General features: G+C 41.0%; 1 protein-coding gene across 3 annotated transcripts in view; it reads right to left on the minus strand.

The window, feature by feature from the left end:
* CFAP43 (cilia and flagella associated protein 43) overlaps nucleotides 1–19,146 on the minus strand; it is a 101,864-nt gene that overhangs the window by 14,473 nt on the left and 68,245 nt on the right. For 2 of the 3 annotated variants that reach the window (XM_034663242.1, XM_034663240.1), the window contains 7 exons: nucleotides 17,524–17,730; nucleotides 15,577–15,666; nucleotides 15,200–15,280; nucleotides 14,455–14,580; nucleotides 7,741–7,860; nucleotides 4,487–4,594; nucleotides 1,224–1,310 (listed from right to left, as the gene is read on the minus strand). In XM_034663242.1, coding sequence (XP_034519133.1) covers nucleotides 1,224–1,310; nucleotides 4,487–4,594; nucleotides 7,741–7,860; nucleotides 14,455–14,580; nucleotides 15,200–15,280; nucleotides 15,577–15,666; nucleotides 17,524–17,730 — 819 coding nt within the window. The remainder of the gene's footprint in view (nucleotides 1–1,223; nucleotides 1,311–4,486; nucleotides 4,595–7,740; nucleotides 7,861–14,454; nucleotides 14,581–15,199; nucleotides 15,281–15,576; nucleotides 15,667–17,523; nucleotides 17,731–19,146) is intronic. The other variant, XM_034663241.1, reaches the window with a different exon arrangement.

The following is a 19,146-nucleotide window of genomic DNA, read 5'->3' on the forward strand; positions in this document are numbered from 1 at the left end:
GCTTAACTGACTGAGCCACCCACGTGCGCCCCCCACCCCATGCCAACAACTTCTAATCAGGGTGCTCCTGAAGCACTCTCTCCTTTCCATTATAAAGTTTTCCCATCCCCCTGCCTGCCTTTGAGTGTCCACCAAATACAAGCGACNCACACACACACACACACTGATACATATATGATATATATATAATATATATATATGATGGAATATTACTTAGACATAAAAAGAATTAAATCTTGTCATTTGCAACAACATGGATGGACCTTGAGGGTATAATGCTAAGTGAAGTAGGTCAGAGAAAGACAAATACCACATGAATTCATTATAAATGGAATCTAAGAAACAAAACACAATGGCTNACTTGTGGGGTGCCTGGGTGGCTCAGCTGATTAAGCGTCTGCCTTCGGCTCAGGTCATGATCCCAGGGTCCTGGGATCGAGTTCCGCATCAGGTGCCTTGCTCAGCAGGAAGCCTGCTTCTCCCTCTGCCTGCTGCTCCCCCTGCTTGCGTGTGCTCTCTCTCTCACAATAAATAAATAAAATCTCTAATGGGTGACTTAGGCATGTTACCAGTCTCTCCAAGATGTTCTCCTCACCTGTGAAAGAAATTCAGTACCTTGCAGGGGTGTTATTAGTAGGGCTGCATTCAGAAGGTGCTTTGCATATGCTATTTAATGGACTTTTAGCAAAAAGTAAGTTCATATGTCATATATATGATACTTTAAATCATTCATTCATAAATGATCTTTATTAATATTACTAATAAAAGCTGACATCTTTTGAAAATTATGTGACAAGCATTTTGCATTCATTGTGTCTTTAATGAAACATATCTATTCATGCTATTTATTAGAGTTTTCCAGAATATGACAGGTTTTCATTCTATAAGCTAACATGTTACATGTTTAGTAAAACTTAGGGTTCCAAATGATCCAGAGAGAATATTCCCAGGGAAGAGTTTGCAAGTAGCTTAAAAGGTTGTATGTCCTGTCCAAGGTCCCACAGTGGAACCAGTCAGTGGTTAAAAGTGGGTNACAAATACCACATGAATTCATTATAAATGGAATCTAAGAAACAAAACACAATGGCTCAGAATTCACTGATAACTGAGGATTGTAGCAGGACAAAATCTATGAGGAAATTAAATTACATCCCTTTTAATCTTCCCCAAACCTAAGCAGCAACTCTACTGCATTGGTGAGTGGGTAAGACAATGGCTCTCACTTTGTCTTCTGCCAATAAGTTGTCATAGTGTTCCTTGTACACATCAAGGTCTTCTCTGACTTTCTGGATGGCCTCTGAAGTCTGGTTCTATAATAACATCAAGAATAGGCAATTGGAACTGAGTGTTTCGGGATAAACAAAAATATTAGGGATACTAAAAATAAGAAATTTCCTAGTACAAGATAAATGTGTCAGTGAAATATCCATTATAGATAACATTTATAGCAGAAAGGAAATCAATTGGAGACTTTCAAAGGAAAAGCATCTAATCACCTTTTTCTAAGTATACCCAGCTATGTGAGTGGAGCAGGGAAGTATGATGATGAAATTGCACAGGCTTGGATTCACATGGGCTTGGTTTCTGAGAGACTGAATATAAAAACAGACAATGGCCAGACCATATATACAAATAGAACTCTGACCCACAGCCCCTGTAATAACTAGCCAGGAAACTAAACCATATCCTCAGCAGTGATCAGTCCCAGACTGTCAGGATTTGATCAGTAACTTTCAGCTTTCCTAATTTTTGCCACAATTTCCAGTTTAAGACCAAACAGAGAAAGCCAAATATGCTCCCCAAATTGATCACATAGGTTGCCTGTCTTCTAATTAACTTGTCCCTGGCTTCCCAATGCCAACAACTGCTTCTTTTTTTTTTTTTTTTTTTTTTTTTAAAAGATTTTACTTATTTGAGAGAGAGAGAGAGAGGAAGCGAGCATGAGCAGGGCAAGGGAAGCAGGGAGAAAGGGAGAACCAGACTCCCGGCTGAGCAGGGAGCGCCATGGGGCTTGATCCCAGGATCCCAGGATCACAACCTGAGCCAAAGGCAGACGCTTAACTGACTGAGCCACCCACGTGCGCCCCCCACCCCATGCCAACAACTTCTAATCAGGGTGCTCCTGAAGCACTCTCTCCTTTCCATTATAAAGTTTTCCCATCCCCCTGCCTGCCTTTGAGTGTCCACCAAATACAAGCGACGGTGGCTGATCTCTTACTATATCAAGTTCTGAATAAATAGTCTGTTTATTCCCGTTTGGATGGTCTTCATTTATTTTCACATTTCCAATTCCTGCTGTTTTACTTTCTAATGGGTGACTTGTGGGGTGCCTGGGTGGCTCAGCTGATTAAGCGTCTACCTTCGGCTCAGGTCATGATCCCAGGGTCCTGGGATCGAGTTCCGCATCAGGTGCCTTGCTCAGCAGGAAGCCTGCTTCTCCCTCTGCCTGCTGCTCCCCCTGCTTGCGTGTGCTCTCTCTCTCACAATAAATAAATAAAATCTCTAATGGGTGACTTAGGCATGTTACCAGTCTCTCCAAGATGTTCTCCTCACCTGTGAAAGAAATTCAGTACCTTGCAGGGGTGTTATTAGTAGGGCTGCATTCAGAAGGTGCTTTGCATATGCTATTTAATGGACTTTTAGCAAAAAGTAAGTTCATATGTCATATATATGATACTTTAAATCATTCATTCATAAATGATCTTTATTAATATTACTAATAAAAGCTGACATCTTTTGAAAATTATGTGACAAGCATTTTGCATTCATTGTGTCTTTAATGAAACATATCTATTCATGCTATTTATTAGAGTTTTCCAGAATATGACAGGTTTTCATTCTATAAGCTAACATGTTACATGTTTAGTAAAACTTAGGGTTCCAAATGATCCAGAGAGAATATTCCCAGGGAAGAGTTTGCAAGTAGCTTAAAAGGTTGTATGTCCTGTCCAAGGTCCCACAGTGGAACCAGTCAGTGGTTAAAAGTGGGTGCTTTCAACCATGTCTTGTTTTATAAACCATATGTCATATGAAAGTCACATGGTTCTTTTGACTAAATGATTACAGATGCAGAATCCCATAACTTCATTAACAGATAAGAGCGGGCACTTTCACCTGAGCCTGGAGCCAAGTCCCTGACGGAGCCAAGGAACACACACAGCTGAGAGGAATGTGAAAGAAAGGGTCTAGTGTGTGAGCTNCGGTGGCTGATCTCTTACTATATCAAGTTCTGAATAAATAGTCTGCTTATTCCCGTTTGGATGGTCTTCATTTATTTTCACATTTCCAATTCCTGCTGTTTTACTTTCTAATGGGTGACTTGTGGGGTGCCTGGGTGGCTCAGCTGATTAAGCGTCTACCTTCGGCTCAGGTCATGATCCCAGGGTCCTGGGATCGAGTTCCGCATCAGGTGCCTTGCTCAGCAGGAAGCCTGCTTCTCCCTCTGCCTGCTGCTCCCCCTGCTTGCGTGTGCTCTCTCTCTCACAATAAATAAATAAAATCTCTAATGGGTGACTTAGGCATGTTACCAGTCTCTCCAAGATGTTCTCCTCACCTGTGAAAGAAATTCAGTACCTTGCAGGGGTGTTATTAGTAGGGCTGCATTCAGAAGGTGCTTTGCATATGCTATTTAATGGACTTTTAGCAAAAAGTAAGTTCATATGTCATATATATGATACTTTAAATCATTCATTCATAAATGATCTTTATTAATATTACTAATAAAAGCTGACATCTTTTGAAAATTATGTGACAAGCATTTTGCATTCATTGTGTCTTTAATGAAACATATCTATTCATGCTATTTATTAGAGTTTTCCAGAATATGACAGGTTTTCATTCTATAAGCTAACATGTTACATGTTTAGTAAAACTTAGGGTTCCAAATGATCCAGAGAGAATATTCCCAGGGAAGAGTTTGCAAGTAGCTTAAAAGGTTGTATGTCCTGTCCAAGGTCCCACAGTGGAACCAGTCAGTGGTTAAAAGTGGGTGCTTTCAACCATGTCTTGTTTTATAAACCATATGTCATATGAAAGTCACATGGTTCTTTTGACTAAATGATTACAGATGCAGAATCCCATAACTTCATTAACAGATAAGAGCGGGCACTTTCACCTGAGCCTGGAGCCAAGTCCCTGACGGAGCCAAGGAACACACACAGCTGAGAGGAATGTGAAAGAAAGGGTCTAGTGTGTGAGCTCTTGCTTTTTTTTGTTTGTTTGTTTTGTTTTTTCTAAATAGATTTTATTTATTTATATGAGAGAGAGACAGCACGAGCAGGGGGAGGAGTAAAGGGAGAGGGACAAGCAGACTCTGCTGAGCGCAGAGCCTGAAGCAAGGCTCGATCCCAGGACCCCAAGATCATGACCTGAACCGAAGGCAGACGCTTGACCCAGTGAGCCACCCAGACGCCCCTGAGAGCTTATTAGACAAGGAGCATGACTGTCAGAAGATGCTTGTACTCAAGATATCAGATACTATCCTTACTTTCTCCTCCTGCTTCCTTGTAAGGTAGTTGTTCAGGAATGCTTCTCTGGAGCTTATTTCTTCATCCAACAGTAAAGAAAATACAAGATTATTTATTTTCAATTCCTCCTGTAGAAATATTTAAAAAGGTAGGGAAAATGATCATTATATCTATTTGAGAAAGGATTTTCTACTGAGGGTCATAGACTTGACACTCATCAAGCTGGTTTATGACATACAAATAAGAGAAATTCTTTTTAAGAAAAAGGGAATATAGGGGCGCCTGGGTGGCACAGCGGTTAAGCGTCTGCCTTCGGCTCAGGGCATGATCCCAGCATTATGGGATCAAGCCCCACATCAGGCTCCTTCGCTATGAGCCTGCTTCTTCCTCTCCCACNCTGCTTCTTCCTCTCCCACTCCCCCTGCTTGTGTTCCCTCTCTCGCTGGCTGTCTCTATCTCTGTCAAATAAATAAATAAAAAATCTTTAAAAAAAAAAGAAAAAAAAAGAAAAAGGGAATATAGACTGTGGCACTAAATACTCAGTTATTTTAACTTTTCGTCTTTTCATTGTAAGATAAAACACACATAGAGAAAAATACTAAGACAATGTATAGTTTAATGAATTATTATANGAAAAAAAAAGAAAAAGGGAATATAGACTGTGGCACTAAATACTCAGTTATTTTAACTTTTCATCTTTTCATTGTAAGATAAAACACACATAGAGAAAAATACTAAGACAATGTATAGTTTAATGAATTATTATAAAGGTAAAACACACTTGCAATCACCACACTGTTCAGGAAATAGAACTTTCACATCCCAGAAGCCCCTTCCATGTGTCCCCTTCACAATCTCAACACTGGTAATAATTACTTTCCTGACATTCATAGTAATCACTCTCTTGGGTTTCTTTACGGTTTTCATCACCCAGGTTTATCTCTCTAGGCACTACAGCATCACCTGGCCATTTCAAAAATTGTCACATTTTAAAATCTCATAATCCACAGTTTCCCTTCCACCCTTTTCCTTTCTTCACGTTTTCTGTAGTTTCACCTTGCCTGGGCTTTGCTCTCTGCAACTTCCAGTGACTTCATGACATGAAGGATGCTGATGAACTCACTGGAAGTTGATGTCACGTACTTCCTGAAAACTGGCAGCTGATCAGAGGCCTGCTCAGACACATGTTTGATCCTTTTGGCAATACCTTAGGTGATACTACGTTCTTTGATCAGGACACATATAGCATTAGGGTGTCCGCCTTTTTGTGATGTTAGTAACTGTAGACACTCAATGCCCAGGCCCATTAATCTATGGAGAGTTGCAAGACGGTGATATTCTCTTTCTATGGTTCCCTTTTCACTTATAAATTAAAATTGTTTCATAAATAAACAGATTCTTCTCCTTATCTGCAATGCAGTTACCTAGTGGTATAGTTCATCTAGGAAGGTACAATCAATACTTGATGCTTTCTCTTTATCAGTTTTTACATAATGAATTGGCTGTTATCCTTTGAAGGTGAATGATAGGTATTTTTCTTTTTGAAATACCACAAATTCACAAATTAAACAACTTTGGTGGGTTTCAGTTAATTGCAATGATTATCATTGTTGAATCTTCAACTATTCCCTTTAGGGGAGTTTGTTTCGTTTTGTTTTTTTTAAGATTTTATTTATTTATGTGACAGAGAGACAGCCAGCGAGAGAAGGAACACAGCAGGGGAGTGGGAGAGGAAGAAGCAGGCTCCCAGAGGAGGAGCCTGATGTGGGACTCGATCCTGGAACGCCGGGATCATGCCCTGAGCCGAAAGCAGATGCTTAACGACTGCGCTACCCAGGCGCCCCTAGGGGAGCTTTTAAAATTGGCTCCTGAGTCCTTTGGATATTACCTGGTAGTCTTTGACAGTTTCCTCATTATCTTGTATAAAAAGATGTTCTGAGATTATCTTTTTAAAATAACAGCTTTATTAAGATGTATTTCATACAATTCATCCATTTCATACAAGTCAAGATTCATCCATGCTGTACCATGTATTAATGGTACTGTTTATTGCCAAATAATATTCCATTATATGGATAAACCAATTTTATTTATTTCTATGTAGTTGTTGGACATTTGGATTGTTTCTACTTTCTGGGCATTATGACTAACGCAGCTCTTATGACTAGTGCTGGGGCATTTAACTCCCAATGTCCCCCCACCCATCTACCATATATACACTCCCTCCCTGTGGGGCCAGTGGTTATGTTCAGTCTATAGTCAAGACTCCCAAGGAGAAGCCTCTTTCTCAAGGCTACAGGTCTTGCTGGGTCCTGGTAGCAGCTCCCTTCCTTTGCCTCTTTAGCTCTAGAGATGTTACTGTCTTCCTGCTATTTCTAATCTCTTAGCTTTTCACCATTCCTGGCTGTTTCCCCTTAACCCTGACCGTACCTCAGTAAAGAATGTTTACATTAAACCCTCTTAAATGTAACTCTTTCAGTGTACCATTCCTGTTGGGACCCTGAGGATAGAGACAACCTCCTGGGGGTTCCCTTATTTTCTTTCATCTTTTTTGGCTGACCCCCTTGCTTTGGGAGACACATACAAATTTTTGAGATCTTGTATTTCTCAAAACATCATTATTCTCCTCTTATACTCAACTGGTAGTTTGACCAGGTATAGAAATCAATGCTAGGAATCATTTCCCCTCAGAATTTAAGGCTTCACTCTTTGGTCTTCTTGCTTCTAGTTACTATACACTTCTTTTATATTCTTACTGCTGAATCAAATTAAGCCCAGATTTTTCATCGGATCTTTTGGGGCAGGTTGATTATTCATTCATTTAACACGTAGTATGAGCCCAGCCCTTTGCTAGTTGCTGGAGATACAGGGATGAATAAGTTCATGGAACTTACAGTTTTGGGAGCATTAAAAAGTAATCTCATATAAATTAAAATTCAGTTGCATTAAGTTTTAGAAAGTAAAAGAACAGAGCATATACTTGGAGGCTCTAGCCTAGTCTGAGGAACTGGCTTGTAAGCTGGGACTGACAGCTGAGTAGATATGGGCCAGGAGGCAGAGCTAGGAGGAAGGGGCACTGAGGTGAGCTCAAGGCACTGGAGGAGGAAGCACGGCAGTGAGGGGGAGGGTGGCAGAGGTGAGGTTGGAGCAGGAACCAGGTCAGCACGAGCAGGACCACGGTGCCAGAAGGGGTGTTGGTCTTTTTCCTAAGAACAAGGAGAGGCCCTGGAGGCTCTTTAAAAGAAAAGGTCCTGTGAGTAAAGCTTTTACTTACTTGGTTGACAACCATCTCTGCCTTCACTCTCCTTTCAAAGAGCCTTTTCAAATGTTCATCAAAATTCTGTGTGCTTTCTTGAATGGAGTTTTGAAGTTTCTTCATTTCTGCTTCTAATGACTGGAAGGAAGTCGATAACAAAATTAACATTTAGGAACATCAAATGCTCTAAGGAAGGGGTGTTCACATTTTGCTGCAAGGGAGGGGCAGGGGGAGGACAGGCCTTGTGAAGTGTCCTGGGCCCTCCACCCTCTTCAACCAGAGATGTTCCACTTGGATCTGTTTAATATATTGTGAGTCTGAGATTTTTGCTTTAAAAAGATTACAAAAAGAAAAAAAGAAATAACTCATCATAGCTAATGGTGCAGGCAGAGATAGGCCTAGTAAAACAAATCATAGCAAATCTTTCTGGAAAATTCTGACTCTCTCTCTTTATAAGACAGAAATTTACAGATATACAATCTGGCCCTAAAAAGTCTTGATTTTTTTTTTTAAGCCATGATATATCCACATGGAACTTTTTAGATTTTAAGGAAATAAAGACTGAAGTATATGGATATAGAGGTAGAGACAGAGATAGAAATATAGATAGATATAGACAGATACAGATATAATATATGTATTTATACTCTCTTGTTTTCTGCATATGTTGTCTGGGGAAAAAAGTCCCCCCTGCCTTTTCTGAAATTCCACCGGGACTTAGAGCTAAGCATATAGTAGCTAAGTAGAAAGCTATAAATTTATATTTATTTTTTTAAGATTTATTTGTTTGAGAGAGAGAGAGAGAGAGAGAGTGAGTGCATGCATGTGCACAAGAGTGGGGGGAGGGTGCAGAAGGAGAGAATCTCAAGTGGACCTTTCCTGAGCACAAAGCCCGATGTGGGGCTCAATCTTACAACCCATGAGATTATGCATGGCCTGAGCCAAAACCAAAAGTCAGATGCTTAACCGACTGAGCCATCCAGGCGCCCCTATAAATTTATATTTTTAAAGAAATAATATCTGCAGATCAATCCCAGACATACCATTACAAATAATTTTCATCTTTAAAAGTTTTTATAACTTTAAGATTTTGATATAACTTTAAATTTATAGAAAAGTTGTAAGAATAGTACAAAGAATCCCCATATAATTTTTTATCAAATTAATCAATGCTAATATTCTGCCCCATTTGCTTATGACTTGCTCAATCACTTCTTTCTCTTTCTTTCCCCCTATCTCTATCTTTTCTCAACCATTTGAGATTAAGCTGCAAACACTTAAATACAGGTGAGTCATTTTGTAGACTGTCACTGAGTTTAGGTCTGTGTGATGTTGTCTCAGGCTTAAACCAGGTGGTATATTACTAGCAGGAACCCTACATGAATCATGTTGTATCCTCAGTGCACCACATCAGGAGACATGATGTTGGTTTGTTTCATTATTGGTGATGCTAACTGTGATCACTTGGTTAAGTACTGTCTGCCAGTTCCTCTATCGTACAGGTACTTTTTTCCCATTTGTAATTAATTGAGGGAGGATACTTAGAAACCACGTAAAAATCTTATTCCTCATCAAACTTTTATCTACCAGTTTTAGTATCCATTGATAATCCTTACTTGAATAAATTATTACTATGATGGTAATGATAACATTATTATTTTAAATTTACTTTAAAAAGCCAAGTTCTGGGGTGTCTGGGTGGCTCAGTCCGTTAAGCATCCAGCTCTTGATTTCAGCTCAGGTCATGATCTCAGGGTCATGAGACCGAGCCCTGCATCAGGATCCATACTGGGCATGGAGCCGGCTTAAGATTCTCTCTCTCCGTCTCCCTCTGCCCCCTCTCACTCCTCTTGCACATGCATGAGTGTGTGCGTGCCTGTTCTCTCTCTCTCTCTTAAGTTAAAAAAAAAAAAAAAAGCCAGGTTCTGTCTATGCTGGTTTAATGAAGTGAGAAACTAATTCTGGGAAAGTGATGGAGAGAGTTTAGCAAAATTAGAGGCATTTGACACAAGGAGAAACACCACCCAAATTAAGCTAATTAAACAATGAAGAAATACTAAAATAAAACAAATACAGAAAAAGCACACTTCAGGGTCAGTTTGCTTGTCATAATTTATGACACTATCTCATAGGAATGGAAAAATTCCCACGGACTGTGGGCCCAGTAGTTGTGTATCAGGGCCATGTGTTCCTGGACAATGGAAGTACCATCACATGGCAAATGGCCAAAAGCCCAGCCTGCTGAGACCAGATTATCTGAGGGTCTGTAGCCCACCCTTCTCTCCAGTTTGAAAGGAACTTTTTCTAATGTCAGAACAGCCTTTTGCTCTGTGCTTCAAATGCCCCACATTTTTCTCACTGCGGGCCCCTGTCATGTGTTTTCAATCTGTCTGATCTCCATTCCCTGCTCTTCAACCTGTCATTTTTTCTCATTCTTCCAATTTGAGCATAAAAGCCACTTTCTCAAGTAGGCCTACCTTGAGTCCTGTCTTAGGCACTATCTTGAGTCTTAGAAGCAAAGCCTGGAATAGGATTCCAGGGTACGCAATTTTTGGAGGGAGTGCTTTTTCAGAGACACCTGTAAAGTGGGGAAGGGAAGCAAGCAAGGAAGGGGCAGGAGCTGAGCAACAATGTGCTCTTAGGTGGCCCAGCCTTCACCTGATTCCCAGAGGTATAAGGGTAATAGAGAGGCTCTGCTGAGCTGTCCCAATTTGGGCCAACTGGGCAGGACTTTTGTATCCCCATCTCATCAGTCAGTCACAGGCCTCTCTGGATAGGGGCAGTGGTATAACCTCGCGTGCTAGAACAAGGATGCCCCCTTGATGAGTCAAGGGCAAGGCACCAAAGGTCTCAGGTATGAGCCTTTAGTTACAATTGCATAGCAGTGAGGGAATGGGCATGCCAGCCTGAAAAGGGGACCTAGTGAATACCAATGGCCCTGACTACGTCAGTGCCATAGATGGCACCTGAACTTGTCTACCTTGATTCATCACGCTGTAGTTAAATAACTATTTTGTGAATTTCCAGTTAATGTGTAACTCCCTCTCCTCAAGGCAGCGAGCACTATGAGGGGCCAGGGCTGCGTCTGTCTATTCAGCAAGCATCCCTTGGGACCTGACACAGTGACCAACACATAGTGGGAACTAAAGGAATATTTGTTAAAGAATTGGGTGTCACTTTTCCTCAAACATTCCTGGGAAGACCTAATTTTAACTAAAAACGTCTGTAACAGATGCTGTGAAATGAGAAGCAGGGGAGATGAAAGGTGGGAGACTAAATAGGAGGGTATGGATGAACAACACAGAACCCATCAGACCAAGAATTTCTCCCAGCCCTGGACAAAACCATGGCCTGCTCTTAAGGTTGAAGGAGGCAGCCTTTCATCTGCAAATCCCCAGGCCCTAGGAGACTGCCTGGCACATAATAGCTGTCAATAAATTTATCCACTCATTCAGGAAGTATTTATTGAGTGCTTATTACGTCAAGCACAGTTCTCAAAACTTGGAATATAGTAACAACAAAACAGACCAATTCTCTTCCCTCATGTTACATCCTAGTAGAGGAGTCAGGTAACGTGTAAACAAGTACGGATGAGGTAGGGCAGGTGGGGATGAGCACTCTGGAGAACAACAAAGCTGGGTGGGGGGCAGAGCGGGGCTGGTGGGGAGGGAGTTTGCCATGTTATGTAGGAAGATGAGGTGACAACTGAGTAGAGATCCAAAAGAAGTGAGGCAGCAAGCCGTATGGCTAAATGGGGTGAGAGTACCCCAGGTAACAGCCATGGCATGTCAAGAATGAGCTGTGGGTCCCGGCATCAAGAGTGTGCTGGGTATCTTTGTGGAACACCAAGGAGGTCAGTGGAACTGGCACAGTTAACACAGGGACCACGAGAGTGGTGGGAGGTAAAACAGGAGGGGTAGGGATCAGGGGAGGGGGAGGGCAAGGAAACTAATGCCATAAATCGGGTAAAAGATGACAGTGTTTGGATTAGGGTGGGAGTTGTCATGGTGCCCAAAGAGGAGCTCCTGGAAAATCATAAAGAAAGGACTGGAGGTGCAGTCTCAGGCAGTGCTGCTTCTGGAAGAGGGAGGTGCCTCTTGGAGATGTGGGTGAAAGGAAAGAAGAAAGGAAGAAGTGAAGATTAAGGGTCCTGCAGAGACCAAAGAAAATCATGAAATCACAGACACACTGGCCTCTTCCCCCTGAAATAAGAACAGCACTGCATGAAGAACTTGATATCAAGTTGATAATGTTATCTGTACAGAAGGGGAAAAAAGGATTAGTCCAAATAAATTCTGAATATAATGTGCAGGTGGTCCGCCATCCATGGGATATATCCTAAGAGCAAAAAGAGGTGCCAGGAAATCTTAAAACCTACCAAGAAGTTTTGCTTTTGGTAGAGGCATTATATGTATATTGTAGGACTGAGCAGATGAATAAATCTATACTTATATTTGCGGAACTAGAGCTTACACTGAGAAAGGAGATCTAAATGCTAAATTAGGGAAAGAGAGAAGAACCCTATGGTATGTTGAATTGGAATTGGAGGTAATAGTATGAAGCTTTATATATATATAAAATCCAGGAGAAAAATACAAAAAACAAATGTGGCAATATTAAAAGTTGGTGGGTGTAGGTATATGGTACAGGTATACCAGATATACAGTATATGGATGCACTGTTGACATAGGTGTATGGTATACAGATGGTACTACTCATGCAACATTTCTGTACATTTGAATAATTCTAAAATAAAAATCAACAAAAAAATAATCTAGTGTTGGGAAAACTGGTGTAGATATACAATGAAATAAGATTTGTCATGACTTGATAATTGTTGAAGCTGGATGAGGGGGTCATTATACTACTCTCTCTAAACTTTTATATGTTTGACATTTTCCATAATATAAAGGTTTTTCCAATAGATTAAGAAAAGAGAAATTGGAGACAGTGAACACATATTTTTCTAAAGGTTTTCTGAGGAGATACTGGGCTATGGATTGAGAGGAAAGTGGGGTCCAAGGATTTTTTTTTTCTCTTTTAACTTACTTTGAAATAAATTCACACTAACTCAAAAGTCACAGGATAGCAGAAAGATTTCCAGAATCCTCTTCAAAGGAGTCTTTTTTTCCTTCATTTTCTTTTCTATATGATGACAGATGGACCCAATGTATAATACTACAGTGTGTGTATATACTGGAGGAAACATTGACATGGGAAAAGAGCATATTGCCAGAATGGTAAAATGGGATGGGATTGGGCGCACAAGTGGAGGACTGGGCTTGGGCAGGTGCAAGGCCATTTCATCCCTAAGAAACAGAAAGGGAGAGTCTATGGATTCTGTGCAGGCAGGGGGTAGATGTGAGGGTGGAAGAGTAAGAAAAATCTCTTCTAGTGGCTTCTCTCTTCCCAGTGAAACAGAAAATGAGGTAAGCGAGGAGGTCAGATGTTGGAAGTTTGGAGACAGAAGAGAACGTGGGACATGCTCCTCTAGGATCTTGCTACTTAAAGTGTCATCCTCTGATCAGCAGCAAGCCACACCACCAGGCTGCTTGTTAGAAATCTCAGGATCCTTCCATTTCCTCAAAATGACAGAATCAAATCTACATGTTTGACAAGATCCTCCATGTGATAAGGACTCAGCTAGGGGTGGGAGGGATGGAATAGCATCACCAAACAGCTCTAAAGACCCAATAAAGATTGAGGTCATTAGAGGGAAAGCAGTCAGTATTTTTTCTTTACCCACAGCATGGTGCGTGGTGCGTGGTGCAGAGAAGGCTGAGTACTGGCTTCAGCCACAGCTGGCGTTTACCCACTGAGTATGACCAAGGAGCAGGGAGGTGAGAGTGTCGGCAGCAGGCTATTTCACAATAGGAGACCATGGAATAAATGCCACCACCTTAGGCATCTATACTCCCTAACTGCTTGACATTTTTACTGCACTCAGATGGCTTATTTTGGCTTTTTGGGAACTACTATCTTAGGCTGAAATGTGAGGGCATTGTCGCTCCTGAGAAACAGCCACCATAAAGCTGACAAACTGCCCTGCCCCAAATAACGCCATGATTTTACCTTCTTCATAGAGGAATAGATATTTTTTATTCGGTTGTACGCCACCAGCTTTTATATCTCTACTATAATCGTAAGTAATTTTTTTTTCTTTTTTTTTTAATTAACATATAATGTATTATTTGTTTCAGGGGTACAGGTCTGTGAATGGCAAGCAATTTTAATGTGGGAATGTTTCTTTGTGATACAAGGAGATAACAGTAGGAGATATTTGTAAATATCTCAAGTTAGAACTGTAAAGTATGTGCTGTTGATTGTGTCATTCTTCTGTCAAGTCCTTTCCTTGAGATTGAGAGGAAATCAAGCAAGAGTTATTACTGAACTCAAGCAGATATAGAAGACACAGAGCAGTGCCTAGCACATACTGTAAAAGATGTTCATTAAACATTTGAAGAATGAATGGATGACCAAATGAACTGTAACAATCTGGGAAATGTTGACATCAACAGGAACTTAAAAAAAAATTGCAATATGTTCTTTTTGTTTTAAATTGTGTTAACTCTTCAAACTTATCTCTAGCCACTTCCCCAAATTCTCTTGAGAATTTAAGCTGAAAAAGGATCCTTAAACTACTAACAACACTGAGGGAATAAAGAACACTTAATTTGAAAAGATATTGAAACAAAACCTTGATAGGGTATATTAATTCTTTGCTCTTCTGACCTTTCTATACTTATCTCTTTCTTCATTTAACTCTTTGACTTTCTTCTCATAGTCTTTGAATTGTTTCCTCTCCTCTTCAGACCATACAGCATCAGGTTTTGCCATGAAAGCAGGCTGAGGAATCACCTGAAGATAAAAAGGAAAGCATACACCGGGGCTCAAACATGTATACAGCAGTACAGTAAGAGGACAGAGTTATCATTACAGTTTAAAAAAAAAAAAAGAGCCCTTTCAAGGGATATAGTTCTTCACATTGGCAAGACAATGGCCTGACACTTTGATGAAAGGATATGAAAAAGTTATAATTGTTTTTCTGTGACATAAGCGAGAGTGGGCAATTTGGGATGTACAGAGGATCTTAGGTGACAGGTTCAGAGATGTATGGTGATATCTTCATAGCTAGAACTACACCTGGGCTCCAGGGACACCTGAGGCACGTATCAAAGGGAATGTTTCTTTTTATATCCAGAGAATTACAGATGCAACATTATCACTGCTTTCTATAGAGACCAAAACCACTATGGTTGCTTGTTTTTGTTCGTTTGCTTTATGCAAGATGGGGAGGCAAGCCTGAGGTTTCAAATTTCTTATTTGCCTAATGTGGTATGTTTATGAGGTACTGGGAGGTAGTATATTTGTTGCTGTAGAATTTCTAAAACTCGGGTCAGTATAGACAAGAACGATCAGATTTGAGTAGCTCTCTCTACCCCATTCCATCTTCCATAAGAATGTCCAGAGATCTCACCATTCTCAAAATATCTTCCTTCTTGACTTCCAGAACTCCTCCCATCATGTCCATCAGGGCTCGGCGCCTTGTGTCGGGGCCCTGGAAAAGAGCCAGGGTCAGGAAGGGTAGCTAAGACAGAGATCTGGCCCTCTGGTGGAATCAGAGGCAGCCTCTCACCCAATGTTAGAATGACTGCATTTAGAATTGGGGAGGGTGGTGACTAGCATGGAGGGAAGAGGAGAAGGAGGCCACTGAGATTCCAGGGACCTCTGACCATGACAAATGCCCTGATGTGTTTCTATAGTGGAGTAAACTACAAGACTATTCAACCAAATTAGGAACAAGTATACCTAAAGGAAAGAGGGTCTTAGGTACTTTTGAGCAGAACTGCATACCCGTGTCTGAAGCCATCGCTCCATTTCCCGGGACACGGTCAATTCTGCTTTGGCTTTCAGCCATGGATTAAGAAGCTTCTGAGCTGTAATCTGAAAGAGAAAATGTAGTTTCCTGCTGTTCTTACACAATTTAAACCAAACCTTCCTTCCACACACCAGGGAGGAGGTTAGAAGTTATCGACAGGATAAAGAAACCATCCAGATTTCACAATCAATTTCCTATCTTGGGATAAACATGAGATCTAGAATGAGAGGTTTGGGAAAATTGATCGTTAACTTCTCTATCAGCTCTCAAATCTCTTCTCTCACTGAAGAGATTATAACAGAGATCTGATTTAGACTAGGGGGGTCAGAAAAGGGGTTCAAAGGAGTGTCATTTAAGCCAAATCCTTTAGGATGGGGGTCTTGAGAAGTCAATAGCTTGGAGCATTCAAGGAATCATGGGAATGCAAGTGTGGCCAGCCCAGAGCAAGGCAGTGAGAACAGCTAAAGAGGAAAGGGGCCATGGTAGACAGTCACAAAGGGGCTTGTTATCTGAAGTGACATGAGCAGCCACTGCAGGGGTTAAAAGCAAGGGAAGACTTAAGTTTGGCTTGTAACGAGATCACTCTCGTGATGTAGAAGGGGTTAAAGAAGCCAGTGCGGTGCGCCTGATCATGCACACACAGACTGCCCACAGCAGGATGTTGGTGAGAGCCGCAGAGTGAGGCCCTTGCTATCACAGTGCTCCACAGTCTTAGGCTACACGGCAGGAGTCTGGTTCTGGAAGAAATAATTTCCTTAAACAAGTACAGTAGACTGTAGAGATGAAGGTGCACTCTGAAGGATAAGGGTTTGGGTTCAGACCCCAACTCTGTCACTTTCCAGCCTTCTAACTGTGGTCAGGCTACTTAACCTCTCTGTGTCTTATTTCCTTATCTGTAAAATAGAGGTAATATTAGTACCTACCTTGTAAGGTCTTATAATGATAAATTAGTTTCCATCTATCTAGGGCACTTAGAATGGTTACCTGGATTTTAACAAGGACTATGTAAGTGTTTGCTATTATTTCTAAGCAACACTCTTATCTTTTGTCCCAAAGCAATCAAGCTGGTTTCATATGAGCAAGTTTTTGTTTTTTTTTTTTTTTAGTATTTTTAATTTGGTTATATTTTAATTGTTTTCTTTACGCATTTATTTGTAGCCACCTCTGGCCAAACACCTTTTAAGAAGGCTGACCAGTGGGGCGCCTGGGTGGCTCAGTCAGTTAAGCGTCTGACTCTTGATTTCTGCTCAGGTTATGATCCCAGGGTGGTGAGATCGAGCCCTCTGTTGGCCCCTGGACTGGTCGTGGAGCCTGCTTAAAGATTCTCTCTCTCCCTCTCCCTCTGGACTGCCACCCTACCCCCCTGCCTTGCACTCTCTCTTAAAAAAAGGCTGCCCATTGAACCCCCTTTCTCTGGGATCCATACGGCCTTACTGACCAGATAATTACTGGAGCTTCATCAGGCTCTCTTCCACAATGTGATCCATACTTCTCTGATACAGGCACTGGACCTAAGCTGGGTCAAGGAAACTCTTCCTAGTTAAATGTGGAATTAGACTAAGAGATTCTAGTTTGGACCAGCTGTCCACTTGAATGAGAAGAAATAAAGTAGAAACTGCCAGAGGAAGGTGAAATGCAGAGAGAAGTAAGCTAAGAGATAAAGTGGACTTCTTGACTCCCCACAAGATTCCAGTCTTTGGTCCCTGCTTCTTTCTAGGCTTGACATCCAAATCTTCCCTAGATTCCATAGGATTCCAAAAGAAATTCTCATTATTGCTGAGGCAATGTCAACTGGTTTTGTTTCTTGTGACTGAGAACACCACTTGAAACAGTCATTTCCAGTAGTGCACACGAGATGAGTAAGTAAGAACGTGGGAATATGTCCTGAGAAGAAAGGGAGGGAAAACACAGCTAGCCAGTACCTCTTTGTTTTCCACAACGAGGGTTCTCTCTGGCTTCTCGCAATCATCAAATTCTGGTTGCCAGACCACTTCTTCCAAGTCCAGATCTAAAATAATTTCTTGAATTCTTACATTTCTTTCCTTTACACGTGCAACTTCAAACTCTTTTTGTTTATACACAGCATCAAACTCATTGTTGAAAGCAGTTTTTACCTTGTAAATGACATCCTGAAATATCAATGTGATACTGAGAACACATCACATGTTATAGATCATTACTAGTAACATGGTCCCACGGTTTTACCCTCCCTCCAAAGCCACTTTATAACTTATCAGGAAGTTAATCTTTCTAAAATACAGTTTATATTAAGTCATTTCTTGGTTCAGTAATACACAGTGGCATCCTACCATGGGTAGGATTAGGGCAACAGCATAACTGTTATCCCACAATCTACTTCCTGAAATGGAGGCTGTAACTCAGAATGCAGGTATGTTGGTAAATGTTGAAGTAGGTGATGGATACTTGGAGACTCTTTGGGCTATTCTCTCAACTTCTGTATATGTTCTAAAAAAAATCCATCATAAAATATTTAAAAAGTGATATGTGATATTTAAATTGGGAAATATCTTTCCTTTGAAACATTGTTTGGGGGAAATGTGGTAAGGAAAGGATGGCCTATAGAGGTTGTTTGGAGAATTTCCCAGAAAAGCATAACCACACTCAATATTCTTCCTCTGTATGGTCAGGTCATTCTTGGGTAGGAAGGCGATCTAAGCTGGCTAGCTGGATCAGCCAGTTGTCCAGGGGGCAGTGGGTCCAACTGGATTGCTCCCACCTGTGCTGGTGAGTGGAATGATGGTTGACTCAAAGTAGCCTTTATTTTACCCTCAGAGTTCAGTCTACATATCTATCCTACTGAAGATGAAACCATTAAAGCAGGTAGAAAAATTATCTTAACAGTGACATCAGAATTTTTCTTGGGCTGAAATTAACCAACTTGTAGGAAAATGCCTTAATAAAACAGCAGAAAGGTGAGACACTGAAGGCATGGGTCAGCAAAAGCTGAGCAACAAAAGAGGATAACTAAACAGTTTTGGATATAAATGCACAGGAATTTCAGGGGTTGGAGAAGAAAAGAAAAAAAAATAGGAAGAGAGAGCAGAGTATCATGGTAGGAGGCCGGAACTCAAATGGCAGATGGGGTTGGAGGGCTTTCAGGAATAGGAACAGCCAATATTAATTTTCGAACCATCCACATTGGTGCAATCTGTCACTGAAATTTCAAATACTTTTGGTAAGCATATACAGATGTGTTCTGAGACGGACTTGTTCAGTGGAGAGTAAGGAGTAGGAGCTCAGAGCTTGTGGGATGCCGCACCTTATTTCAGAGTCCCAGAAGAGGAGTTACGGAAGTCTTAGAGAGGAAATTGTATTTCCCCAGGTTAAGGGGGTAGATAAGCAATCACATCTTGACAACAAGGAGGTCCTAACGGACACCTGAGTTACCTAGAAGATGGCATTCAAGGATCTCTTTTATCTTTGAGCTTACTGAGGATCTAAGTAAAAGAATCTTTTGTTTGTGGTGTCAGCCAGGGTAGATATTCTTCAGAAAACCTGTTATAGAACCCAGTCCAAATAGATGA

The sequence above is a fragment of the Ailuropoda melanoleuca genome, chromosome 6 (assembly GCF_002007445.2).
Source record: "Ailuropoda melanoleuca isolate Jingjing chromosome 6, ASM200744v2, whole genome shotgun sequence".
In the NCBI taxonomy this organism is placed as follows: domain Eukaryota; kingdom Metazoa; phylum Chordata; class Mammalia; order Carnivora; family Ursidae; genus Ailuropoda; species Ailuropoda melanoleuca.